The sequence below is a fragment of the Panthera uncia genome (genome assembly GCF_023721935.1).
Source record: "Panthera uncia isolate 11264 chromosome A3 unlocalized genomic scaffold, Puncia_PCG_1.0 HiC_scaffold_11, whole genome shotgun sequence".
Lineage (NCBI taxonomy): Eukaryota > Metazoa > Chordata > Mammalia > Carnivora > Felidae > Panthera > Panthera uncia.
The window spans coordinates 88,290,747-88,313,640 of NW_026057578.1; the positions used below are offsets into that span (position 1 = coordinate 88,290,747).

The 22,894-nt window shown below is 52.2% G+C and overlaps 5 protein-coding genes across 8 annotated transcripts; 2 read left to right on the forward strand and 3 right to left on the reverse strand.

Moving 5' to 3' along the window:
* Nucleotides 1–974: 974 nt before the first annotated feature.
* INO80B (INO80 complex subunit B) lies at nt 975–3,831 on the forward strand. Its single transcript, XM_049651765.1, has 5 exons — nt 975–1,109; nt 1,343–1,535; nt 1,752–1,870; nt 2,041–2,210; nt 3,211–3,831. The coding sequence occupies exons 1-5, from the start codon at nt 1,052–1,054 to the stop codon at nt 3,739–3,741; spliced, it is 1,071 nt and encodes a 356-aa protein (XP_049507722.1). The 5' UTR covers nt 975–1,051; the 3' UTR covers nt 3,742–3,831.
* Nucleotides 3,832–4,313: 482 nt separating this feature from the next.
* WBP1 (WW domain binding protein 1) lies at nt 4,314–6,778 on the forward strand. 3 transcript variants are annotated; one of them, XM_049651766.1, is made up of 5 exons: nt 4,314–4,566; nt 4,893–4,994; nt 5,525–5,627; nt 5,752–5,928; nt 6,102–6,778. In XM_049651766.1, the coding sequence occupies exons 1-5, from the start codon at nt 4,498–4,500 to the stop codon at nt 6,554–6,556; spliced, it is 906 nt and encodes a 301-aa protein (XP_049507723.1). In that variant the 5' UTR covers nt 4,314–4,497; the 3' UTR covers nt 6,557–6,778. The 3 variants fall into 3 exon arrangements, with proteins under 3 accessions (XP_049507723.1, XP_049507725.1, XP_049507724.1); XM_049651768.1 differs by lacking the exon at nt 5,752–5,928 and having other exon boundaries at nt 4,316–4,566; XM_049651767.1 differs by lacking the exon at nt 4,893–4,994 and having other exon boundaries at nt 4,319–4,566.
* A 98-nt stretch (nt 6,779–6,876) lies between these two features.
* MOGS (mannosyl-oligosaccharide glucosidase) lies at nt 6,877–13,915 on the reverse strand. The gene is made up of 5 exons (XM_049651757.1): nt 13,832–13,915; nt 10,211–10,829; nt 9,796–10,022; nt 9,131–9,327; nt 6,877–8,893 (listed from the first exon to the last, which is right to left on the reverse strand). Exons 2-5 carry the CDS (start codon nt 10,551–10,553, stop codon nt 7,150–7,152), a joined length of 2,511 nt encoding a protein of 836 aa, XP_049507714.1. The 5' UTR covers nt 10,554–10,829; nt 13,832–13,915; the 3' UTR covers nt 6,877–7,149.
* Nucleotides 11,169–14,939, reverse strand: MRPL53 (mitochondrial ribosomal protein L53). Its single transcript, XM_049651769.1, has 3 exons — nt 14,564–14,939; nt 14,349–14,461; nt 11,169–14,241 (listed from the first exon to the last, which is right to left on the reverse strand). Exons 1-3 carry the CDS (start codon nt 14,653–14,655, stop codon nt 14,108–14,110), a joined length of 339 nt encoding a protein of 112 aa, XP_049507726.1. The 5' UTR covers nt 14,656–14,939; the 3' UTR covers nt 11,169–14,107.
* A 956-nt stretch (nt 14,940–15,895) lies between these two features.
* On the reverse strand, nt 15,896–22,827 carry CCDC142 (coiled-coil domain containing 142). Of its 2 annotated transcripts, XM_049651759.1 has the most exons (9): nt 21,753–22,827; nt 21,373–21,459; nt 21,146–21,295; nt 20,881–21,011; nt 20,695–20,808; nt 17,027–17,141; nt 16,639–16,816; nt 16,314–16,513; nt 15,896–16,157 (listed from the first exon to the last, which is right to left on the reverse strand). In XM_049651759.1, the coding sequence occupies exons 1-9, from the start codon at nt 22,825–22,827 to the stop codon at nt 15,901–15,903; spliced, it is 2,307 nt and encodes a 768-aa protein (XP_049507716.1). In that variant the 3' UTR covers nt 15,896–15,900. The 2 variants fall into 2 exon arrangements, with proteins under 2 accessions (XP_049507716.1, XP_049507715.1); XM_049651758.1 differs by having other exon boundaries at nt 20,695–21,011.
* Nucleotides 22,828–22,894: the final 67 nt, after the last annotated feature.

Here is a 22,894-nt window from a genome sequence, read left to right on the forward strand (position 1 = left end):
AGGGGCAGAGAGAGGGAGACAGAGGATCTGAAGCAGACTCTGCACTGACAGCAGAGAGCCTGATATGAGGCTCAAACTCATGAACCATACAATCATGACCTTAGTTAGCTGAAGTCTGTCGCTTAACCGACTGAGCCAGCCAGGCACCCCATGTTCTTCTTTTTTTATTAGGTAAAATAGACACATATTTTATACAAAGTTAAAAAGGCACAAAAGTGTATATTTTGAAAAATAAGTCTCCCTTCACCCTTGTTCCTCTTAGTCACCTATCAGAATTGATGTCACTAGTTTCTTGGGAGCATTCAGAGGCCCCATTCCTTTGAATAGCAGCATAGCTGTCCATTGTATGGATGTGCCAAGTCCATACACCAAATTACTTTGGTGTTTCGTGAGAGGGACACTTAGATCGCCTCCAGTGCTATTACCCATTAGGATCTAAATTCCATGTCAATGTTATCAGTTACTTATCACTCTTAACTTTTGTTGGCAATAAAGTGTTCCAGATTGTATAGGTGCACCATAATTCATTCATCATTTCTCTACCGATGAGAATGTAGGCTTAAATACAGTTTGCTCTGTTCCTAGGGTACCTGTCCTATTAAATACTTCTGCCATTTACCGGCAGTATAGTTTCTTAGGTATTCCTCCAGTGCGCTGTGAGCTCCTCAAAAGCAGGGGAAATTGTTCATGTTCATCTTTGTATCCTCATAGCCTAAGCCCCGAATTTGGTCCAGAGTACGCGCTTTCCACGTTTAGGTACAATAATAATTGCATCGCCCGCCCTGAGTTCTGGAACCGAGTGTGAGGAGGCGAAGCGAAGGCAAAGCCGTGCCCTTTTAAGCTGTCCCAGCCTCAGAGGTCCGGAACTTTCGTTAGAAGTTTCATTGTTTCTCAGGGAGGATTTTAGCCTCCGAGCGTGCCCCGCACAAGCATGGTTGTTACGCGCCGGAAGTAGCTTGTTATTTTGCGGGAGTCAGTTCTTCCGCGGGGCGGAAAAGGCAATTAAGCATGTGTTCCTATCTTTTCCAGTCCCCTTTCCTTGCAGGACCCTATGAGCAAGCTGTGGCGGCGCGGGAGCACCTCTGGGGCTATGGAAGCCCCTGAACCGGGTAGGCGCGGGTCGGTGAAGCAAGTTAGGCGTTCTCAGAAAAGGAGTCCCTTTTTTTTGCTCTTCCGAGCCTCCGGGGTACTTAGCCACAGGTGGGAAGGAGAAAGGCGGAGGTGTTGTTATGGTAACAGCGTGTACCGCGGGCAGAGTGGGCCCCTTCGGGGGTATTGGGTTCTTCAAGGCTTTCCCTGCCCGGCTGTTGTGGCCCACTGTTGACAGGCTTTCCTTACGCAGGGGAAGCACTGGAATTGAGTCTGGCGGGTGCCCACGGCCATGGAGTGCACAAGAAAAAGCACAAGAAGCACAAGAAAAAACACAAGAAGAAACACCATCAGGAAGAGGAGACTGGGCCGACGCAGCCGTCACCTGCCAAGCCCCAGCTTAAACTCAAAATCAAGCTGGGTGGGCAGGTCCTGGGCACCAAGAGGTGAGGCCAAGAAAGCCAAGGTTTTACTTGAGGAACTTTAGGAGCAAGCAGAGGTAGAAGAAGCTCTCTGGGCTTTCCAATAGAAGAGAATGGACACTGATTTCAGGGCTGAGGTTAAGGTAGCGAGAACCCAAGAGGGTGCAGGGGAGGACTGGAAAAAGCTACCAAGCAGGAGGAGACAACTGCTCAGCTTACACAGTGGTTGCTTTTCTGCAGTGTTCCTACTTTCACTGTGATACCTGAAGGTCCTCGATCACCCTCTCCCCTTATGGTTGTGGACAATGAAGAGGAACCTATGGAAGGAGTCCCCCTTGAGCAGTACCGTGCCTGGCTGGGTGAGAAGGATCTGGAGGTGGGAAAACTGGGTTTCTCATTATACCTGATTAAAGGAGGAGGGTTGGTTCTGAGGATGGTGAGAATTTTGAGTGTCCCAGTATTAACTTGCCTAAATTAGGGTTCCCCATCTGAACAGTTTTACTTTTAGCTTTCCAACTTTGCTTTCCAGATGAAGACAGTAATCTATCCCCCTCCCCACTTCGGGACCTGTCGGGGGGCTTAGGGGGTCAAGAGGAAGAGGAGGAACAGAGGTGGCTGGATGCCCTGGAAAAGGGAGAGCTGGATGACAATGGAGATCTCAAGAAGGAGATCAACGAAAGGCTGCTCACTGCTCGACAGGTAAGTCAGTTCATTCTTTATTCACTTGGTAAACATATATTGAGAATTTCTCATGTCCCAAGAATGTTACTAGGCAGTGGGGATATCGATGGTGAAAAAAAGAAAAGGTTTCTGTTCTCATGGAGTGGTATTCGTGTGTGTGTGCGTGTGTGTGTGTGTGTTGGGGGGAGAGGGGTAAGTAAATAAATAATTTTGAAGAGCACGGTTTATAACAAAGATAGGGTGATGAAATAGAAAGTGGTGGAAAAGAAATGTTAGATAGTGTAGTCAGGGAAGACCTCTCTGAAGAAATTACATTTCCAATACCAGGGGAGCTTTTCAGGCAGAGACCAGCAGGTGCAAAGACCCTGAGAGTGGAACATGCCTAGTACTGGTCAAGGAGAAAAATAAGTGTGACTAAGCCATGAAAGTATTGTTTGCAGGAAAGTGATACATTTGATTTATATTTTGGTAGATTACTTTGGCTTCTTCGTGGAGGTAAGGAGTAGAAGCAACATCTGGCAGGAAGCTGTAGGAATCAGGTGAAAGATGGGGTGGTGGCTTGAACCAAGGCGAAATTGTGGAGAAGGAGGAAATCAGATAGATTCTGGATCTATTTTGGAAATAGACACCTGTTAGGAGTCAGGGAAGGGGTAGCAAAGGAGTCAAGGGTAACCCTGAGTTTTGGGCTTGAGCAGTTATCCAATTGATGCTCTCCACTGAGATGAAAAGATTTAAAACAGCAACAAAACAAAACAAAACAAAACAAAAACACCCTGGAGAGGTGGTAAACAAAGTTTGGGGCCAGGCAGGAAATACTACTAATGCTTTTCTTCTTGAGAGTCAAGGGTCGAAAGACGAAAGTCTGGGATCTGGGAGGAGGCAGTACTAAAAGGCACCTGGAGAGGTGCTCATTCCACTTCTTCTCTCAAGTCCAGCACTCCTCAAAGACCCTGCTGTCCCCTTCCTTCGTTTGTTCAGAACTCCTCTCTCTGACACCCCTCGGTCTGTCTCTCCCCAGCGAGCTCTGCTCCAGAAGGCGCGGAGTCAGCCTTCTCCGATGCTACCACTGCCCGTGGCTGGGGGCTGCCCTGCCCCGGCACTCACCGAGGAGATGCTGCTGAAGCGCGAGGAGAGGGCGAGGAAGAGACGGCTGCAGGCGGCTCGGCGGGCGGAGGAGCACAAGAACCAGACTATTGAGCGCCTCACTAAGACTGCGGCGCCCAGCGGACGGGGAGGCCGAGGGGCAGCGAGGGGCGAGCGGCGGGGCGGGCGGGCCGTGGCCCCAGCCCCCATGGTGCGCTACAGCAGCGGGGCACAGGGTTCCACCCTTTCCTTCCCACCCGGCGTTCCCGCCCCCACGCCAGTGTCTCAGCGGCCATCCCCATCTGGCCCTCCTCCTCGATGCTCTGTCCCGGGCTGCCCGCACCCGCGCCGTTACGCCTGCTCCCGCACGGGCCAGGCGCTCTGCAGCCTTCAGTGCTACCGTATCAACCTGCAGATGCGGCTTGGAGGGCCCGAGGGCCCCGGATCTCCCCTTTTGGCTACTTAAGGTCCTTACTTAACCCGGACTCTGCGCCCTCTCCCCTGCCCCCATTTTCATTATTTTCCCCACCCTATTAAATTTCATCCGGTGCCTCAACTTGTACAGAATTGGGGGAATGGGGTATGGGCAGGTCAATTCCCCGCACACACGATGCCCTCACGGGAGCTTGCATCAAGCCCCGGGAAACGATCACTAGGCCTAAAGAAGACTGACCGATCTGCCCCCCAAACTTGGGCGGACTTTTGGGACCCCCCCCCCCGCTCCCCTCCTCCGCCTCTTCCATCAGAGTTACCTGGCTTGGTCGGGCCTTCGGCGTCATCCCGAAAATAGCGCTCAAGCCAATCAGCATAAACTTTGCTTTTCTGGACGGCCGTTCATTGGTTGATAACGCAGAGCCCGTTCTGTTGTCCCTATTGGCTATTGTCGCTGTCAGTCAGGGCCGTGGGTCGAACCTTACCCCACTCTTTGTCTGTGTAAGCTCTTGTTGTCTGGGAGGGTGGCAGAGGCACTGCTGTAGATTGGTCACTGGGAGAAACCTCTGGTCCGTTGCTATTGGCTCGCCCGCCGGCGGGCTTTGCTGATTGGTAGGACCGAGCAATCTGGGTTCTAGTTGGCAGCGCTCTCCCCGGATGGAAGCTCCGGCCGCGGAGTGATGGTGGCGGCAGAGAAGATGGGCCGGGCAGGGACCATGGCAGAGGTGGCAGGGGCGGGGCGCCTGGCAATAGAGGAGGCTGTGGTCTACAGGGGGCTGTAGGTGGAGGCATGGCTCAGGCCAGCAGCGGGAACGGCAGCGAGGAAGCCTGGGGGGCACTTCGGGTGCCGCAACAGCAGGTATCCCAACTGCTCCAAAAGCCTATCACGACAGCCATTTATTTCTTTTCCCTTTCCTTGTCCCTTCCTTTTGCGGGGTTGGGGAGGAACTCACGTAGCCAAAGGTACTGTGAAGTTCCTAAATATGTCCCTTCTACTCTTTGTCTAAACTTTGTAACGTAGATGCAGTTGACTTTGCCTGCAGCTTCTTAGACCCCATCCCATGGCTGCAGTGGAAGCTTGCAGTGGCTCTCCAGTGACCAGAGGCATAGTGAGGCCCAGGGAAGCTCCCTCTGTCTTGCAACAGTTATTTGTGATGTTTTTCTGTGTGCCTGTTGTCACAACAGAGTCGGGCAGCGTCTTCTCTTGAGGGACCAATTTGGAGAAGAGCTGGAACCCAGACTCACGCCCTGGATGCCATCGTTTATCATCCACAGCAGTCCCATCTGGTTGGGAGCATTGCTCTGGGTCTCATATGGCCCTTCCTATACCCTAGGAAGCCTGAGACCCAAGGGTGGAAAGACCCAGCTTGGGGGTGGGGAGGCAGGCCCCGGGAGGATAATGAAAGCATCTTAACATTGGAAATTACCTTAAACCCCTTACCTATTGTCTGAGACTTTGAGATGGCTCAGACTGCCCTCTGGCTTCTGCCCAGACACTCTGTTAACAGAAAACACCCTGGGGAGCCAGCCTGAGTGTGAGAGGTCTCCTATATGCAGAACTGAAATCTGCCTCTTTGTATGTCCACACTGTGCATTTAGTTCTCTAGATAGATACTTGCTATTCCAAATGCCTTCACGTCGACAGCCCTTCTGACGTTTGAACACTCCTCTCTCCATCACTCTTCCCCTCCCCATAGGTCTCTCTGAGCTCAGCTTGGTTCACAGGGTGGGACTGTGTCCGTGCATGCAGCGGGGTGGGGGTGGACAGTGTCTGGGGCTGGAATCTCCCTTGGTTCTAAGTGCCTCCTTGCTCCCAGCTTCGAGAGCTGTGCCCAGGAGTGAACAACCAGCCCTACCTCTGTGAGAGTGGTCACTGCTGCGGGGAGACAGGCTGCTGCACCTACTACTATGAGCTCTGGTGTGAGTCTCCAAGGGGGCTATTCTCGGGTCCTTCTGCCCACCTGCCCTTGGGCCTCAAAATTCCAGTCTTCATGGACCTTTCTCTGCGTGGGAGGTATCTAAGACCCTCCCTCACCCCTTGCAGGGTTCTGGCTGCTCTGGACTGTCCTCATCCTCTTTAGCTGCTGTTGCGCCTTCCGTCATCGACGAGCTAAACTCCGGCTGCAGCAACAGCAGCGGCAGCGTGAGATCAACTTGTTGGCCTACCATGGGGCATGCCATGGGGCTGGCCCTGTCCCTTCCGGTTCACTGCTTGACCTTCGTGAGTGGCTTGAGGCTCTGGGCTCACTACCAGTGGCCCCTCCCAACCCAGAACCCTGAATCATCCCCACATTCCCTTTTCAGACATTTCAAAGCACATTTTACCTAATAGCAAAGATACTACTACTACCCCACTGCTGGTTGCCCCACCGACCATACCATTCTTTCCTGCAGGCCTTCTCAGCGCCTTCAAACCCCCTGCCTACGAGGATGTGGTTCACCGCCCTGGCACACCACCGCCTCCTTACACTGCAGCCTCAGGCTGCCCCTTGACTGCTTCCAGTGAACGTACCTGCTGCTCCTCTGCTTCTAGCTGCCCTACCCACTGCGAGGGAACAAATGTGGAAGGTGTTTCCTCCCACCAGAGTGCCCCCCCTCATCAAGAGGATGAGCCTGGGGCAGGGGTGAGCCCCGCCCCCACGCCCCCATCCTGCCGTTATCGCCGCCTGACTGGTGACTCAGGTATTGAGCTCTGCCCTTGTCCTGACTCTAGTGAGGGCGAGCCAATCAAGGAAGCTAGGGCTAGTGCCACTCCACCAGATTTGGAGGACCCTTGTGTGTTGCCCCTTGATCCTGTACCCCAGGTCTCTCCTGTGGGACTAGCTTCCAGTGAAGGGGACATCCCATAATCAGTTTGGGGAGGGTGGGTGGATTACTTGCCCACCAGAAACAGCCCTGGCCCCAACTCCTCTGAGTTCTCCTTGGCCTTTCCCTGCCTCCTCGAATCTGCCTGAAAGGGGTGGAATCCTGAGGAGAGTGGCTGTGTTTGGGGGACTGTGCTAGCTCTACCCCCTAAAACATACACAGAAGCCTTGATCTCATTAAAGAGATGTGAACCAGCTGCTTGTGAATTTGGGTGGACTGGTGCTGAACTTCTGCATCGCACTTGACCTGACTGGATTTGAGGGGACAGGTAATAGCCACATTTCCCAACCTCCTCTGAAGTAAAGCAGGCACCTCTAAGGTCTGGACTGAGCTAAGACCTCTTGGTGAGGCAAAATTAGCAAAAGCAATGGAGTTTGGCATGGTTTTCCAATTTATTTAGAAAAATAGACTCTGAATTCACATTCACCCCGGGGCTATGTGGGATGACAGTAAGGAGACACCTGAGATGAGCTGAGGAAAGTTTGAAGCGCTAGTATCTGAGGGCTGGGGGCAGAACCTAGGGACCTGGTCCCTTTAGTCCAGAGTGGGGGTCTGGCTCCCCTCTCACCCTCCCCCTTCAGTAGTCTTCAGCCATGGCCAGTAGGACAAGGCTGGTCCAGCCTTGGAAAGGGCGGCAGCCCATACCCCTCCCATCCCGGTCACTATACTGCTCCCAAAGGAAACCTGTGGCCTGGTACTGCCGCCACACATTGCCTACCACATTGGCACGGAGCTCCCTGTGGAGCTTGGCAGCCCGGGCCCGGTGGGGACCCTCCAGATGACCATAGTGGTAGAGAGCCCCTAAGGCTAGGTAGTTAACATTGAGCCACACAGCACCCCGCCAGTAGGGAGGATCATGCTCTGAATTGCGCTGGCCATAAAAGGGGCTGGAGGCTGCGAGGGAGCGCAAACCAAAGGGGCTCCAGAGATGGCGGCTGTCGGCTAGAACATCCAGCAGGGGCCCAAGGCGGGATGAATTGGGGTCCAGCAGCCGCAGCAGCATGGGAAAAAGACTGACGTAGCCCAAGGCATCCACATACTGTAAGCGAGGGTGGGGCCGGCCCACTACCCGCACCAGCCCCTGGGGGGGCCGAGGCTTCAGTTGCACTGCTTTTGTGTGGTTCCCAAAGTCTGCAAAGACTCCTAGCTCTGGGGCCCAGTGCAGCTCATCCAGGCTCTCCTCTGCCTCCAGTGAGGCAGCCAGTGGGCCCAGCTCTGCAGCTGCCTCAGCCTCTCCCAGCTGTTCTGCCAGCCGCACCAGCACACGGGCACCCAGTGCCACCCAGCACCGCAGGTCAAGGTGCCGCTCACTGGCTGAGGGGTGTGAAGCTCGGGGATAGTCATCCAGCCCTGAAGGCAGTGTCTTAGGGTTCAACAGGGTTGGCAAAGCAGGGTCCCGGCCCCGCCAGCGGTAAGATAGTGGCACTGGCCCTGCCTGGCTCTTGTAGAGCCAGGAGAACCAGGCATGCAGACGGGGGAAGGCCCTGCGGAGGAAGGCAAAGTCAGCAGGGTCACCACCCTCTAGCATGTGGGCTACAGGCAAAAGCAGGGTTGGGGGGTTGGCATGGGCTGCCCGTTGCACCAGGAATTCTGGGGGCACCCGGGCTCGGGCTTCATCTCCCAGTACCTGCTCTCGTCCAATCCAGCCATCAGCATTGAGCAGCCCCAACCAGTGGCCTAGGGCCTCCTGGGTAAGGCGGGGATCCCACCGCTGTATCACCAGCTGGTGAAAGCCCTCATCCCAGAGGAAACCTCGTGGGAAGAATGATCGGGAGGGCACTGCTGTGAAAAGAGGGACAGGTGGAAAGAGAGCTGGGTCCACCTTCTGCTCAGACCCCTCAACCCCCATGTCTGCCAACACCAGACCCTGTCCATAGAAGTAGCCAATTCCACCAAGGAGGCCACTGAGGGCAGCCTGACCCAAAACCTGCTCCTCAGAGCTCAGCCCCTTCTTCTTCAGCTGAAAGGTCTTCTCAAAGCGCTCTCTAAAGGCTTCAGCATGGCTCTCCAGGGCCTGGGTGAGCAGGCTGCCTGCCAACTGTGCCAGGGCTTGTCTTTCTCTTGCCCGGGCACTGCCCGATTCAAACACCAACTCCACAGAAAAGGGGACTTTCAGTGTCACCTGTTGTATCAAGAATTGCCCTTGTCCCTGTCCTTGCCCACTTGGGCCTCTGTCCTCCCACTTCAGAGATCCTGGCAAGCCGAGGTAGCGTTCAGGGGAAGCCCCTGGGGGCCGATGCTGAAACCAGCTTCTTAGGCGACTCTTCACCATCTCTGTTAGCAAGGGAAGTCCTGGGTTGGAGGACCAGAAGACATTGTAGCTTGAAGGGAAGAAGATAAATTGGAAATATTACTCAGGAGAAAATGGTGGGGATTATAAAGAAATAAGAGGTGATCAGGAGAGTCAAGATGGGAGGGTCTTGGCAATGCAGGGGACTTGGAGTCTGATGAGAAGGGAACTAACTGGTGGAAAGAAGGTAGAGTGGGGGAGATAGATATCAGGCTAAGTCAGCAACCATACCATCCCTACCATCACCCCACACTCTCTTGCCCGTTACCTGCTATACTTGGGGGCAGTATCCCCTGGATGGGTTGGTGGCATAAGTGTAAAGCGGAAGTCACCAAGTTCACTGGAGTGTCCACTGATGAACTTCAACTGCCCTTTGGCCCCAACCTCTGGTACTAGGACTTCCTTGCCATCTGTCACCACATAGAAGAACAGGGACACCAAAGGCAGGGCAGAGGTATCCGAGGCCTGTGTGACCAAGGAGGACAGAAAAACATAGCATTAGATTAGTAGTCTCTCCTGAAAATCCAGCCTTACTCAAAGGGACGCCATGCAGGAGCAACATGGTAAACATATATCTGCAGCGTTGAGGGTCAATGAGCGTTAAGTACCTAGTGAGATGAGGTATAGAGATTTGCACAGGGTTCTCTGGGAAACAGTGTTTTTGTGTTGCCTACTATGCTAAGAACTCTACACATCATTTTCTTTTATTCCTACAATCCTATGAGTAAAGTGCTATTTGTATCTCCATTTTGCAGACACAGAAACCACAGATTATGGATAGTAAATAGAGATGGTCTATACAGGCAAGTGTTTAAGGCAGGCAGCCAGATTCAGAGCCCCTGCTGTTAACCTTCACAACATACTGAATTTGCTGGCAGCAAAGAAAGGGTGGAGGGAGTCTGGGCTGGGGGAAGGGTGTCCTGAGGCCCTGACCTGAGGCTCTACAGTCACTCTCCAGCTCCAGTCCCCTCCGTGCTGACCCCCAGGCCTCTTGACGAACTCAGTCGTGAGTCTTAGGGCCCCATCCTGGATGTGTTGCCGCCCGAAGGAGAGACCGTCGTGGAACTCCCAGCCATAGGGACCCACGCCGTCCCCCTGCTCACACGTGTGCCTGAGCTTAGGGGTCCCTGCGGTGGCGCCTTGCTGCGCCCACATCAGTCCTGGGGGTAGAATGGCCACGTAAGTCAAAGAGAGAGCAGGGGACCTGTCCCTCTGGGTCTCCGAGAACTTCACGATCATTCATCCTCCTAACTCTTCTGAACCATCCCTCCCCACTGTTCTGGCGTGAAGCTGGGGCGCCCAGATTAAGAGTCCGCCTGCCTGCCCTCCCGCCCCGAGGCCCAGTTACCGGTGAGGAGCGGCTTCGGACTGCGAGTCTTCATGCCGAAGTAGACGTGAGGGCGGTAGGTGCCCCAGAAGAGGTCCGGGGCCACAGCGGGGCTGGAAGAGTCAGGAGGCAGTGCCGAGGGCGCGGAGTGCAGTGTGACCGCCCGCCGCACACGGTGCCACGCCAGCAGCCAGAATCCTGACAGGCCCAGGGCCAGAGACAGGACCACAACGCCCAGAGCCGCTCTCCCGACAGCGCCACGGGCCGCGCCGCCCCGTCGTGCGGGGCCGCCCCGAACCACCCTTTCAGCTATCCGCGCTCCTTCTGCCGGGGTTCCACGGCGCCGCCGCTCGCCCCGAGCCATCCTGGCACGGACGTCGGCGTCACAGTGCTCGGAGAGGCGGCAATGGAGCCCAGGTCCTGCCTTGCTTCCCTGGCTTCCGCGCTGCGCCCGGAGACCACAGACCTGTCACCCGCGCCTGCGGGTCCGCGCCTCTCGCTCCGTTTCCGTCTCCCGCCGGAAGTCCCGCCCCGCCACGTCAGATTAAGTCTCAAAGTCCGGAACCGCCGTCACCCGCGTGGCTTAGGGCTAGCTGTACCCTGGGTTAACGTTTCTTTGGCGTCCTTGCGGATTTCACAGCTAGTAGATACAAGTAATCTCACGTTGGCTTTTTTTGTTTTGTTTTTCAAATGACTATATATTAACAACCTGAGACACCATCCCGAGTGGTTGACATTTAACCGCCTCCTAACCCGCCCCAGGCAGGTGGATGAAAACTGGCCTAGAAAATTCAAGTAACTTGGCCCCGGCCACAGAGCCAGGAAGTGGCTAGCGTAGAGCCGAAGTGTATCTAAAACAGACTGGATCGTTTTGCCCACGCTCATGCCTTCTTTCCAACTTAAGTGGAGTGTGCTGGAGTGGACCCAAAAAGAAGCGTGAAATCTTTTTTTTTTTTTTTTTTAATGTTTGTTTACTTTTGAGAGAGAGAGAGAAAGAGAGAGAGAGAGAGCGCGAGAGCATGAGAGACAAAGGGGCAGAGAGAGAGGGAGGCACAGAATCAGAAGCAGGTGTCAGGCTCTGAGCTGTCAGCACAGAGCTGGATGTGGGGCTTGAACTCCGGAACTGTGAGATCATGACCAGAGCCGAAGTGGGACACTTATCCAACTGAGGCATCCAAGGGCCCTGTTCCAGCAGTCTTCAAGCGACCTGTAACTTTAGACAAATCAGATATCCACTCAGTCCAGATTTCCTTATCTAGATGAACCCTAATAGGACCAGAATGGTGGTGCATGCATGTCGAGAATGCATTTCCCCCGCTTTTCTACAAACCAGGAAGTGAAGCAGTTTAGGAGAAGGATAGCTTATATTCAGGTCAGGAAAGGCTGTAGGAAGGAGGCAACATTTGCACCTTAGCATAAAAGGTGTTTTCATAGGGGCACCTGGGTAGCTCAGTCAGTTAAGCTCCTGACATCTGCTCAGGTCATGATCTCAGGGTTCCTGGGTTTGAGCCCTGCATCATGCTGTGCTGACAGCTCAGAGCTTGGAGCCTGCTTCCGATTCTATGTCTCTGTCTCTCTCTGACCCTCCCCTGCTCACACTCTGTCTCTCTCTCAAACACTAAAAAAACTTTTTGAAAGGTATTTTCATAAAGTGCAAGTCCCTATCATCCTTTAAAACACCCTACTCAACATCATTATGCTACTCTAGCTACTATCACACCTCCCATCCAAACTCATTATATAAAGCTAGTACTTTATGCTACATATATCCGCTTTCAATTTTGCTATAATATGGTATCTGGCCCTACCCTCCACTGGTAGACTTTTTGCTCTTTCAACAATCACCTTCTGACCAAACCTAATGGTCACTCATGTCTTTCTCTTCCTTGCTACCATTGCATCTAATTCACATGTCTACTGTAGCACTTATTACATACCCGGGTTTCATTATTCATCTTTGTATCCCAGTACTAATCACAGTTACAGTACTAATTGCACACCGTAGATGGTAAATATTTGTAAACTCGACAAATGTTAATTGCACACTATGTATCAGGCACTATGCAAAGTGCTGGGGACACAGAAAAAACAGCCCCAACCTCAAGTTCACAGTGCCAGCATTCAATCTATGTTTACAACAATGTCTGAACCATGCCCATTTTTACAGATGAGGAGAGAGGTAAAGTCTGGCCAGACAGAAGAGCCAGCTAGCCACTGAGCTGGGGAACTCAAATCTAGGCTGTCAGTATCCTTTTGGCTATAGCATAAGGCCTCTTAGATAACACATATGCTCCGGGTAATGTTTTAGGCACTTACAATAGCAACTCATTTAATCCTCTCAACAGTCCTAGAAGATAGGTACTACTATCCCAATTTTACTAATGAGGAAACAGGCACTGAGAGACTAAGTAATTTTTTCACAGTCACAGAACTACTTAGGGGCAAAGCTAAGATTTCAACCTTAGGAATTCTGGCTCTTTACTACATCATACTGCCTCCTGGTAGGTTTTTGGTTTGGTTTTTGGTAGTTTCTTTTTTAAAGGGGGAGGGGAAAAAAACAGCCCTTGAAAAGAGCACCCTTTCAAGCAGAGAAGCAGTGTAGTAATGCTATAGCAAAGTCATCGAAAATGTATTTGGCAAAGTACACAGCAGCCAGTGTCTAGAGATCCTTGATTGTCTGAGGATTCTGAAGTTCTCTAAACCAGTAGCCATCAACCATCTTTTCCTACAACCCGTGATAAGAAACAATTCTATTCTGCAACCAAGTACCTGCAGATACGCACACATAAACATACTTCATGTTTTATATATATATTCATGATTATGCTGAAAACTTAAATTTCTTAAAAGAGTACTTCCCATTCTCCATGCCATGCACTCTGATACTTTTTATTCTATTTTACTTTGTTTTTGAAAGGCTGATTTAACCCTCTAAATCGATTTCATGATCCATACTAATGAGTTGGTAACCCAGTATGAAAAACGCATTGGGCATAGTGTGAAACAAGTAGTGAGACATAAAAACAGTGATGTGCTTTGAAAGATAAAAGTAAGCAGCAGCAAAAATGGTCAGAAAAAATGGAGATTGGGTGGGAGAATACAATGATACAGGAAAGTGAATGGGAACGGAGAAAACATTTCAGAAGTTTTTGTTTAAAAAAGAATATTTTGAATTTACTAACTGGATATGCAGGGAAAGAGAGAGGGCAGAAGCAGAGATAATGCTGCAGTTTCCAGCCCAGGTGGCTGAGAAGATGAAGCAGATGAAGGAATGGAGAAGTCAGGGGGAGAGGCAAGTATACGTATATGTAAGATTATCAATTCTATTTTGGACACAGAGTTTGGTGGGGTTTGGAGGAAATCGGTAGTAGGTAACCTGACCATAGCACAGTCGTTGAGATTAGAGCCAAACAGAAATGTAGGATTTAACCCCAGAGTTCAAGTTATGACAGGATGAAATGCTCAGACATACAGAAGAAAATGAAGGATGAGAGTACAATTTTATGGTTGAAAGAAAAAAAAACCCATGAGGAAGAGAACTTCCACAAGGGAGTGAATTAAAAGTGGCAGATGCTACTGAGATGGAACTATGAGGACCGAGGAAAAACAGCACTGGATTTGGCTAATAAGAGCAAGAGGTACCTTGAGTGAGTGGTGGGAAAAGCCATATTCAAAAGGGTTAAGCAGGGAGTGATGATAAGAAAATGAAATAAATTCAAGTTTGTGCAGATCCCTCTCCAATCATGTCTCGTTTCAGAAACGTTGGTTGGATCAGTAGTCACAGGGCTCGCTATTTTTTTCTTTGTGGCGCTCCATGGCCCTCCAGATGGTGATTCGAGTGACGAAGTCTCTCAAACTCTTAGGTAAGTGTCCTAACAATCCCAAGCTAAAATCTGCTTGTTGATCTCTTCTGCACTGTCAGCGCCCGGTACCAGCGCCTGGCTTGTCCCCGCTCCCCGCCGCAGCCCTAGTCTGGATGTGGGAGGCGAAGGCTGTGAGCATTTCCTGGGCGGTGAGGTGGGTACCGCGCATAATCAGGCGATGCCCGTCTCCTGGGGAAGAAACAAACGAGTCAGGCACGGCGAGGGCGGCGAGCTCCGGACTGAGGACGCGCGGGCTGCCTGGCGCCCCTTCCGCCCGCCTCCCCACCCCAGCCCACCGAACAGCACGTCCACGCAGGGCTCGGAGCCGTCGTGCCTCACGTCCACAATCACCGAGCAGTTGAGATTGGTGGAACGGACCTTCTCGCTGCTCACCGCCTGGAGGAAGGTCCTGCGGTGGGAAAACAGCTTGAGCGTCCGGCCGAGAGGGCTAGACCCCCTAGGTCCCCAGCGGGAGGAAGGTGCGCCCCTTCCCGTCCCCACTTCCTAGTACCTCGTCGACTCCACATTCTTCTCGAAGGGGCAGAATTGAACCCGAACCTGCTTCACAGACCGGAGCCCTAGCCGAGCCAAGTACGCCGCCATGGTGACCTCCGCACCGGAAGGCCTCGTGCGGGCGGAAGTGTCCGTTACCGGCGCTCTCCCCTCCCTGCCCCCGGCTTCTTCAGGGTGCGGGTCTCTGATTCTCCAGTAGCCGAGCTAGCGTTCCGGGTGCTTGGGACCCTGGGCTCCCCACCCCGAGAGGAGGAAGGCCAGCGGGGAGGTGGTTTCGATACAGGGTATGGAGGGCCCCAAAGTAAGCGATCAGTAAATACCTATCATTAATAGTCCTCTTATACCACGGCGAAAACAATAAATAACGCAAAAGCCTTGCACCTGGCTGCGATAACTAGTCGTCTTTTGCGGTCTTTCCCTTTCCGTATGTTGCTGTGCCAGATCTAGGTTAACACCATGTCAAGCGCTAGTCCCTTCGGTGAGGACACTGCCATGGCAGGGATTATACAGCTACCAGGGAGGTAAAGCCTCCTCAAGTAACTGAAGATCAAACACATTGAACTCTGAGTAAACAAAGTTTAAACGTGAAGGACCTTTAGCCTAATATTCAGTGACTTAAAATAGAAGGGGCCCCTGGGTGGGTCAGCACGTCTGACTTTGGCTCAGGTCATGATCTCACAGTTCGTGAGTTCGAGCCCCACGTCAGGCCCCGTGCTGACAGCTCGGAGCCTGGAGCCTGCTTCGGATTCTGTGTCTCCCTCTCTTTCTGCCCCACCCCTGCTTGCTCTCTGTTTCTCAAAACTGAATAAACATTAAAAAAAATTTTTTTTAAATAGTTAACAAGACAGGGAGTATAGGGTAATACAACCCTTGGGACTGATCCAAATGTAGAAATGCCTATTCCACCTCTGTGGTTCCTGATGGAATTGTGTGTTTAGCCTGGCTCCTGGGACTTAAGAGGAAGTGGCATCTAGGCTTTTTGCTTTCTATCACTTTTTCTCTTTCCCTTTCCCCAGGGATCCAACTCCATAGCCCTTCTTCTAGGGCCTAGCCCTGAGATGTCTTCACTGTTGGGCAGCTAGGCCTGAGCCTCCCAAGGATGCTGACCTCCAGGTTCCAGGCTGTGGTGGTTTGGCCCTTTACTCTGGACTCCAGGCACTGGAGTGATCTTGGATTCTTAGCTTCTAAGTCCAGGTTCTTTGTAGCTTGTGGTTCTCAGGTATCCTCTCTTTCAGGCTCCCAATGTAGGCTTCTTTAACATGCACTTCTAAATGGCTGAGCTTTTCCAGCCAGAGATGGGGAGCTCTGAATTTTTGCCTCGCGATCCCAGGTTCCTTAGGATTCGGGACTGGTCCCCAGGCATGAAAGAAAAGGCAAGTGCCAACGGGGGCGCTGGTGCTGCCTCAGGGCAAGCCAGGCCTGCTGATTTCCCACCAGGTAAGCCTCTGGGCTAGGTCCCCCTCCCCATAGTGTGCTTAGCAGCTGAGCTGTCTGGGCTGGGGGTGCTCCAGGCCGAAGAGGGGGCTCCAAGTTCTCCAAGCTGTTGAGGCTGCTGCTGGGCAATTCCATGGTCTGGACCTCATTGCATATACCTAGTAAGGCAGGAATGGAAGACAGGCAGTGGGCAGGAGGAGGGGTACCACCACTCTTGACAACTATATGAGGTCAGTGATGTGGATGGGGGATGGAGCACATAAAGTAGCAAGGGCAGGTCAAGGAGAGCCTGGAGTTGGAGAACAGTGACTCACAGCAACAGGGAGGCCTCCTGTGGACTTCAGGCTTGGGCAGGGGCTGCTGGAATAGACACAGCAGGGCCCCATCCAGCCTCTGGAAGATGTTGAGTGTGAGCAGAGACTGGCGAAGTTCTTGCGACAGGCCCCACTGCTCCTCCTCCAGCAACTCCCGGACCACTCCAAAGTCTTGTCTGAGCTGCAGCGCCCCCTGCAGGCTGAAGGCCAAGGTACAACGTGGCCACCTGCCTCTACTGCCTCTCTAACTGCTCCGCCCCACCTATACCCCCTCGCTTTTTCCAGTTCCATCCAGCCCTCTGCCACTGCCTCCTTTTCTCCCCACCTGAACCGTATCCCGTGCCTGAGGATGTGGTCAAGCCAGGCACCCAGGATGGCTGTCAGTGCTTGGCCAAGGGCAGGGGCCTGGGCTTGGGGCGGCAATCCCTGCAATCCTTGCAGCACAGGCTCCAGTACAGTGCGAACCACCAATCCAGCATACTCACTGGGAATGCTGGGCAGTTCTGGAATGAGAGAAGAGAAAGGACAGCGTATGAGGCTATGGAGATCTGTTGAGCTCCTAAGGGAACGTTTAGGGGAAGATGGTTAGGATTTGTGGGGACATGGGAGGAAAGGACAAGGATGGAGACAGAGAAGTAGAGCCAGGATCTGGAGGAGTCAGGACACTGTTACCCCTGGGAACCCTGGAAGGGGATGCTGGGAAGAGGAGTTACCAGGAGAGAGACGATGCCGCCAGTACCGGCCCCGTGGCATGTAGAGTTCGAAGCCCTGTGTGGCTTGTTTATGACATTCTTGAAAAAAGAGACTTAGTGACTCTTCAGGCAGGAGCTGTGTAGATATGGAGAAAGTAAAAGGGGCTTCTCTGTTGGAGAACTGCCAAATTATGATGCTTTTTTGAATCTCACGTTTTTAACCTGGCTTTCATAAAGCCCCAGAACAGAATGGTATTCATAATTCTATGGGCTTGGGCAATTCTGAGGAAAGATGCCCTAGCTTTATTGGGTTTTCCTAAAGGCCTGGACCCAGAAAAGATGATAGACAATTGCCATAGGATTACCCTGCTCTTCTCAGCTTGGTTCAGAGTCTGGAAGTCCTCCAGGTTAATTTTACTCTATAGGAACATTAATAGGAAAAAAGGGGGAGATACCCTCACCACTACCAATGTTTAAAAGCAAATGCTAAAGAGAGGGGTCTGCGGATCTACAGACAGGCAGAGGCTGAAGAAAGAAAGGGGGAATTGTATGATCTTCCACCATCTATGAAAGGAAGGCAGGAACTATATGCAGACCAGGAGCAAGCACTGTAACTTTCTGAGATTCAGGACCTTTTGGAATGTCCTTAAACTGAATATTTTTTACACCCTACTTCCATTACTTTTGTAACCCATAAAGCAAAAAAGGCCCATGGGCTGGTTTGGTTTCTGTGCTTTGATAGGTTATGTTTTTGTAATGGGAGAGGGCAGAAAAAAAAAAGGAAAAAAAAAAAGAAAAAAAGGGAGGGGGGTTCTTGGGGCACCTGGGCAGCTCAGTCAGTTAAGCGTCCGACTCTTGGTTTCAGCTCAGGTCATGATCTCACTGTTCCTGAGTTTGAGCCCTGAGTCAGGCTCCGTGCTGACAGCATGGGATTTTCTCTTGGGATTTTCTCTCTCCCTCTCTCTGCCCCTGCTCCGCTTGCTCTCTCTCTCTCTCAAAGAAAATAAACTAAAAAAAAAAAAAAAAAAAAAAAGAGAGGTCCATACAGCCCGTTGGAGAGGAACCCCAAGAAATGGGGTATGTGGTGACAGCTCTGTAAAGAAAAGGTAACTGGATGCTTGTAAGCCTGAAGAGAGGAAGGGACCTGGGGGCTGGACTGGGGGAAGTGGAGCCCATGTGGCTTCTGGTACATATCCTGACAATAGCCTATCCTAAATCCAATTTTTTTTTAATGTTTATTTATTTTTGAGAGAGAGAGACAGAGTGCGAGTGGGGAAGGGGCAGACAGAGAGGGAGACACAGAATCCGAAGCAGGGAGACACAGAATCTGATGTTTAACTGACTAAGCCGCCCAGGCGCCCCCCTAAATCCAAATTCTTGCTCTCTTCTCCTGAAAACCAAAACCCCTTACTCCTTATTTATACGAAGGAAACTACCCTATTGTCAACTGCCATTTGTTAGGAATCTCTCTGTACCCAACACTCCGAGGAAACACAAGGTCACACTATGAAATAGTCTTTCTGTCTGGGACATTACAGTCTGGGTGGGGAGAAAACTCACAATGTCTGATTCTTCTTTTCCATCCCAGTGCCATATGCAGTGGAATGCCCAGAGCAGACACCCAACAGTGCAATCACCAGGCACACGAACAAGGCATGCAGAGTCCTTTGCACAATGGTTAGTTCACACAGTAAGCACACTGTCCCTGTTCTCACCACCACCAAGAGCTGGACCCTTTTTTTTATGTCTCCTCATCTCCCAACCTGACCAGTATAGCTGGATCAGGCTCTATCACCGTCTCCACTGTTCCCCTCCTGCTCTTCCCATGGCTCTCCATCATTCATGAGACAAAGCCCAAATTTTGTGGGCTGGTGTCCAATGCCCTCCAAAATTTGATGCCAACCTGCTTTCTCTTCCACAGTCCCCCATCCATCTCTGGACAAGTGTGTATATGCCTGAATGCATGCATGCACGCACATGCACACACAAAGGGAGCTTCTGCTTTGGTCAGGCCACCTCCCCACTACTTCCCCAAGGAACTATGTACTGCCCACCCCCACCTCCAGTAACCCCTGCCGCTCCTCTGAGGCTGTCTAGCCACCAGCTCGAGACATAGACCCTGTATGGAGCTTCTGTAATTACATGTAATTACATGCTAGTTCCCATGGCTATCACTGTCCCAACTTCCTCATGAGGAGCCTGCTCTGGGGTATGTTGAGTTGAAGGAGGCAGCAATAAATTGAGGTGGAACAGGCAGATGTAGATGGTAGAGTAGGGCTAAACTGTTGAGGCAGGGGGGAGTGAAGCACAGCACCAAGTTACTGTGGGCAAACAGGAATGCAGAGAGAGGGGCAGTTAAGCATCTGACTTCAGCTCAAGTCATGATCTCAGAGTTCATGAGTTCCAGCCCCATACTGGGCTTTGTGCTGACAGCTCAGAGCGTGGAGCTTGCTTCAGATTCTGTGTCTCCCTCTCTGCTCCTCCCCTGCTCATGCTCTGTCGCACTTTCTCTCCCAAGAGTAAATAAACATTTAAAAAATAAATAAATACAAGGAATGCAGAGAGAAGAGGAGCAGAGGGACAAAGCCTGAACTCTGTAGCTACGCCCCTATTCAGGGCAGAATAATTCAGAGCAGAGGAGAAACTTGGGCAGGGAGAGAAAACAAAAAGACGGAGAAACATCCTCCATAGTAGGAACAGAGACTGTGCAAAATGGGGAAAAATTAAAAAGAAGTATAATAATTTTATTCATAAGTTTAGAAGAAAATAAACTACTAGAAGACAAGAGTAGATAAAGGTCACCACTGTGGAACAGGAATCAGAGGTGGGGTGGGGGTAGTTAAAGTGCTATTGTTTTTTCATTAAAGCCCTTCTAAAATAATATTCTATTTCACCTTTTTAAATTTTTATTTCTTTTAATTTTGAGAGAGAGAGAGCGCGCATACGCAAGGTGGGGAGAGGAGCAAAGGGAGAGAGAGAATCTCAAGCAGGCTCCACGCTCTTGAGATTATGACCTGATCTGAAGTCAAGAGTCAGATGCTCCAACCAACTTAGCCACCGAGAGGCACCACTATTCTGTTTCACTTTTTAAACTATGGACATGTATTACTTTAATAAAAAAAATATAAGTTATATATTTAGAAAAGAGAAACATCATATCAAAGCTAGTAAATAGAAGGATAGGTTCAATCATTTATCTGGCTTTTTCTCTATCAAATGTACTTCAGAATAACCAAATAATTAATGAAGGCAAATTTCACTTCATAGGAATAATTCAACTAATGAATGAAGAAGAAATGATAGACTTGGGATATCACCACTTTGCACCCTTTAATGAAATAATGGATCTAGGCAGTAATCATTAGTGGCTGTTATGAGAGCCTGACATACAGATGAAACAGAATTGACCAGGAGTTGATAGCTGTTAAAGCCTCAGTGGTAGGAATATGGGGGTCCATTATACGCTTCTCTCTATTTTTGTATATGTTTGAAGTTTTCCATAGTAACAAGGTAAAGAAAGAGAGAACAAAAAATGAACAGAGTAAGAAAAGATAAATTCAGCAGAGACTCTAGAGATTCCAAGTCCCTGGGATGTCCCACCACCATCACCACCACCATCATCCTAACCCCAAAGCTGGGCATAGAACAGACTCTTAAACTGCCACTGCCAGCGCCCCTGCTCTTCTCACCTGGATCTGTGTGGTTAGCTTCTGGATCTCCAGGCCCAGCTGCTGCTCCACCTCCAGGGACAAACTTTCTTCTGAGGCCAGTCTAGACAGAGCTGCCGCCTCATGCAATAGAGGCTTTGGCAGAAATGGGAAGTGAGATTTCAGCCCAGCCCAGGCTCCTCTCCTGCCCACTCCCCAGCTACTCACAGGTAAGTCCTTCTGGATCAGAAGCAGGAAAGAATCTGGGGCCCATGCTGCCAGATGCTGCTGAGTTCTACCCAAAAACCAGAGCAAGGTGGTCTGCAGGGTACAGAGCCCTAAAGCAAGGGGTGCAGGATCTGGGGAGAGGAGGATGGAACATCTGAGGGGTCATAGAACCCCTCTGGGAGGAGGCAGGCTTCAGAACAGAGTGAAAGAATAAAGAGGATACCTTCAACTGTTCTGTTCCTCCATCCCTAGTACTTTGTCTCACCTGGAGGCTGACAGAGGAGCAGCCCTGACCTGGGTTGTTGAAGGGCATCCAAGAGAGGAGGGAAAAGCTGTTGCAAAAGTTCAGTGGTATATGAGGATGAGGGACGGCTGCTCTGATCTTCACCAGCAGATCCCAAGGCCTGGCAGAAGCCTGAGGATGAGGGGTATGGTCTGATAAGGAAGGGGCAATCTGGGGCTGTGTCACTCCCAATGCCCCTTCCTTCTCACCTTGGTCCCAATTCCAGATAAGAGACTGATGAAATAGGTTGCGACACAAAGAAGCCAGCTCCTTCTCACACTCCTGAGGCAGGGATGCTAGTGGGAGAAATGACTTGGAGCCTGAAAAGAAGGCTTCCCTTTTCCAGAACCACTGCCCACTCAGTGATGGGGGAAGAGGGGAGGCTTCCACCAAGCCTCAAGACTTGAGTGGAAGATGAGACTTTGCCTTGAAAGCCCAGATACTATTGCCTGACTGGTGGGGAGGAGGGGTGGGGTGGGGGTGTTCATTCTAAAGGGACTGCTTTTGCAGTCTGGTTGGCAGGGGAGTGAGGAGGCTAGGGAAAAGAGACCCCAGTCTTCCTAAATGCCCACCCAGGCCCATCACTCACCCTGACCCAGTGCCTGACTCAGTTGTTGTGCGGCTGCCCTGTGGTCCCTCCAGGGTCCTAGACTTAGGTCCAGACTCTGAGCACAAGCTGCCCACAGCAGGGTCCAGTACTGGCTCCACAGGGCTCCAGCCCCTCCAAGCCCCAGTCCACTGCTGGCTGAATCACTCACACCCCCCAGCAGCCCCAGCAGCCCGGGCAGCAGCTCCCGCTCCTCCTGGCACCGACTTCGGAGGTGGTCCCGCAAGCCCGACCCCTTGAGCGCCTCATCTAGCTGACCAGCCACCTGGCAACCCCGCTCCCCCGTCAGGAGGTGGAGCACACGGAGGGGTGGGAAAGGGCGCGCTGCCCCCGGAATTTGGCTCAAGGCTTTTCCCATCAGCTGGTGGTAGGCGGGAAGTGCCAAGAGCACGTCAGCAAGTTGGGACGACAAGCCCGGGCTGGCAGGCTCCCGACCCAGAGCCCGAAGCTGCATCTCGATGGCAGCATCCAGGCGCTGAGCGGCCAGTCCAACGGGACGCGCCAGGAGTAGCGGCTCCGGAGTCTCCCGTAGGCCGCTTCGCAGGACAGCCCCACGGGAAGGCAGCAGCAGCAGGTCGCGGCACAGCTGAGTCAAGGGGCCGGGGCCAAGGGCCGTCGCGCTGGGACTCAGGATCCTCAGGAGGTGCACGGCCATCTGTAGGTGGCAGGCGCAGTCCCGGGCTTGAAGGAGCTGCTCCCGCTCACGATGCAGCCGCAGCAACACGGCCCGGAGACGCTGCAGCGCGGGAGGAATGGGGCGGCCGGCTGCCGGCTCCTGCCACCAGTCTGCAGCGCCCGCCTCGCGGTGCTCTCCTGCGTCTGCTGGCGCCGGCGCAGCCCACCACGGCTGCGCTCCCCGAGCTCCGCCGGGCCGTGGGTTCAGGCAGGGAATGCTCCCGGCAACCGGCAGCCGCGGCCAGCCACGAAAGTCCCCGCCGAGAGCGCCCGCCTGCCTTCTCTCCCACTGCTCTTCCACAGCGCCTTCTGGTTGTGACCAAAACGGCGGCACGGTGGCGAGCGGAGGCAGAAAGCCACCGGAGCGAGACCCCTGGGCCATGGGACGCCGAGTCCGGAACGAACCTAACGAGTCCCACTTCCCCGCACAGCCCAACGCCCGCTGCCGC

What these genes read in the sequence shown, in the direction of transcription:
- INO80B (XM_049651765.1), top strand. Translation starts at nt 1,052, where the DNA reads ATGAGCAAGCTGTGGCGGCGCGGGAGCACCTCTGGGGCTATGGAAGCC. An exon ending in TATGGAAGCCCCTGAACCGG is followed by an intron (nt 1,110 to 1,342) that starts GTAGGCGCGGGT and finishes TTCCTTACGCAG; the next exon opens with GGGAAGCACTGGAATTGAGT. An exon ending in CAGGTCCTGGGCACCAAGAG is followed by an intron (nt 1,536 to 1,751) that starts GTGAGGCCAAGA and finishes GCTTTTCTGCAG; the next exon opens with TGTTCCTACTTTCACTGTGA.
- WBP1 (XM_049651766.1), top strand. Translation starts at nt 4,498, where the DNA reads ATGGCTCAGGCCAGCAGCGGGAACGGCAGCGAGGAAGCCTGGGGGGCA. An exon ending in ATCCACAGCAGTCCCATCTG is followed by an intron (nt 4,995 to 5,524) that starts GTTGGGAGCATT and finishes CCTTGCTCCCAG; the next exon opens with CTTCGAGAGCTGTGCCCAGG. An exon ending in CTACTACTATGAGCTCTGGT is followed by an intron (nt 5,628 to 5,751) that starts GTGAGTCTCCAA and finishes CACCCCTTGCAG; the next exon opens with GGTTCTGGCTGCTCTGGACT.
- MOGS (XM_049651757.1), bottom strand. Translation starts at nt 10,553, where the DNA reads ATGGCTCGGGGCGAGCGGCGGCGCCGTGGAACCCCGGCAGAAGGAGCG. An exon ending in TCCGAAGCCGCTCCTCACCG is followed by an intron (nt 10,023 to 10,210) that starts GTAACTGGGCCT and finishes TTCTACCCCCAG; the next exon opens with GACTGATGTGGGCGCAGCAA. An exon ending in ACTGCCCCCAAGTATAGCAG is followed by an intron (nt 8,894 to 9,130) that starts GTAACGGGCAAG and finishes CTTCCCTTCAAG; the next exon opens with CTACAATGTCTTCTGGTCCT.
- MRPL53 (XM_049651769.1), bottom strand. Translation starts at nt 14,655, where the DNA reads ATGGCGGCGTACTTGGCTCGGCTAGGGCTCCGGTCTGTGAAGCAGGTT. An exon ending in AAGAATGTGGAGTCGACGAG is followed by an intron (nt 14,462 to 14,563) that starts GTACTAGGAAGT and finishes TTCCCACCGCAG; the next exon opens with GACCTTCCTCCAGGCGGTGA. An exon ending in CTGCGTGGACGTGCTGTTCG is followed by an intron (nt 14,242 to 14,348) that starts GTGGGCTGGGGT and finishes TTTCTTCCCCAG; the next exon opens with GAGACGGGCATCGCCTGATT.
- CCDC142 (XM_049651758.1), bottom strand. Translation starts at nt 22,827, where the DNA reads ATGGCCCAGGGGTCTCGCTCCGGTGGCTTTCTGCCTCCGCTCGCCACC. An exon ending in TATCTGGAATTGGGACCAAG is followed by an intron (nt 21,296 to 21,372) that starts GTGAGAAGGAAG and finishes CCTCATCCTCAG; the next exon opens with GCTTCTGCCAGGCCTTGGGA. An exon ending in GCGGCATCGTCTCTCTCCTG is followed by an intron (nt 16,817 to 17,026) that starts GTAACTCCTCTT and finishes CTCTCATTCCAG; the next exon opens with AACTGCCCAGCATTCCCAGT.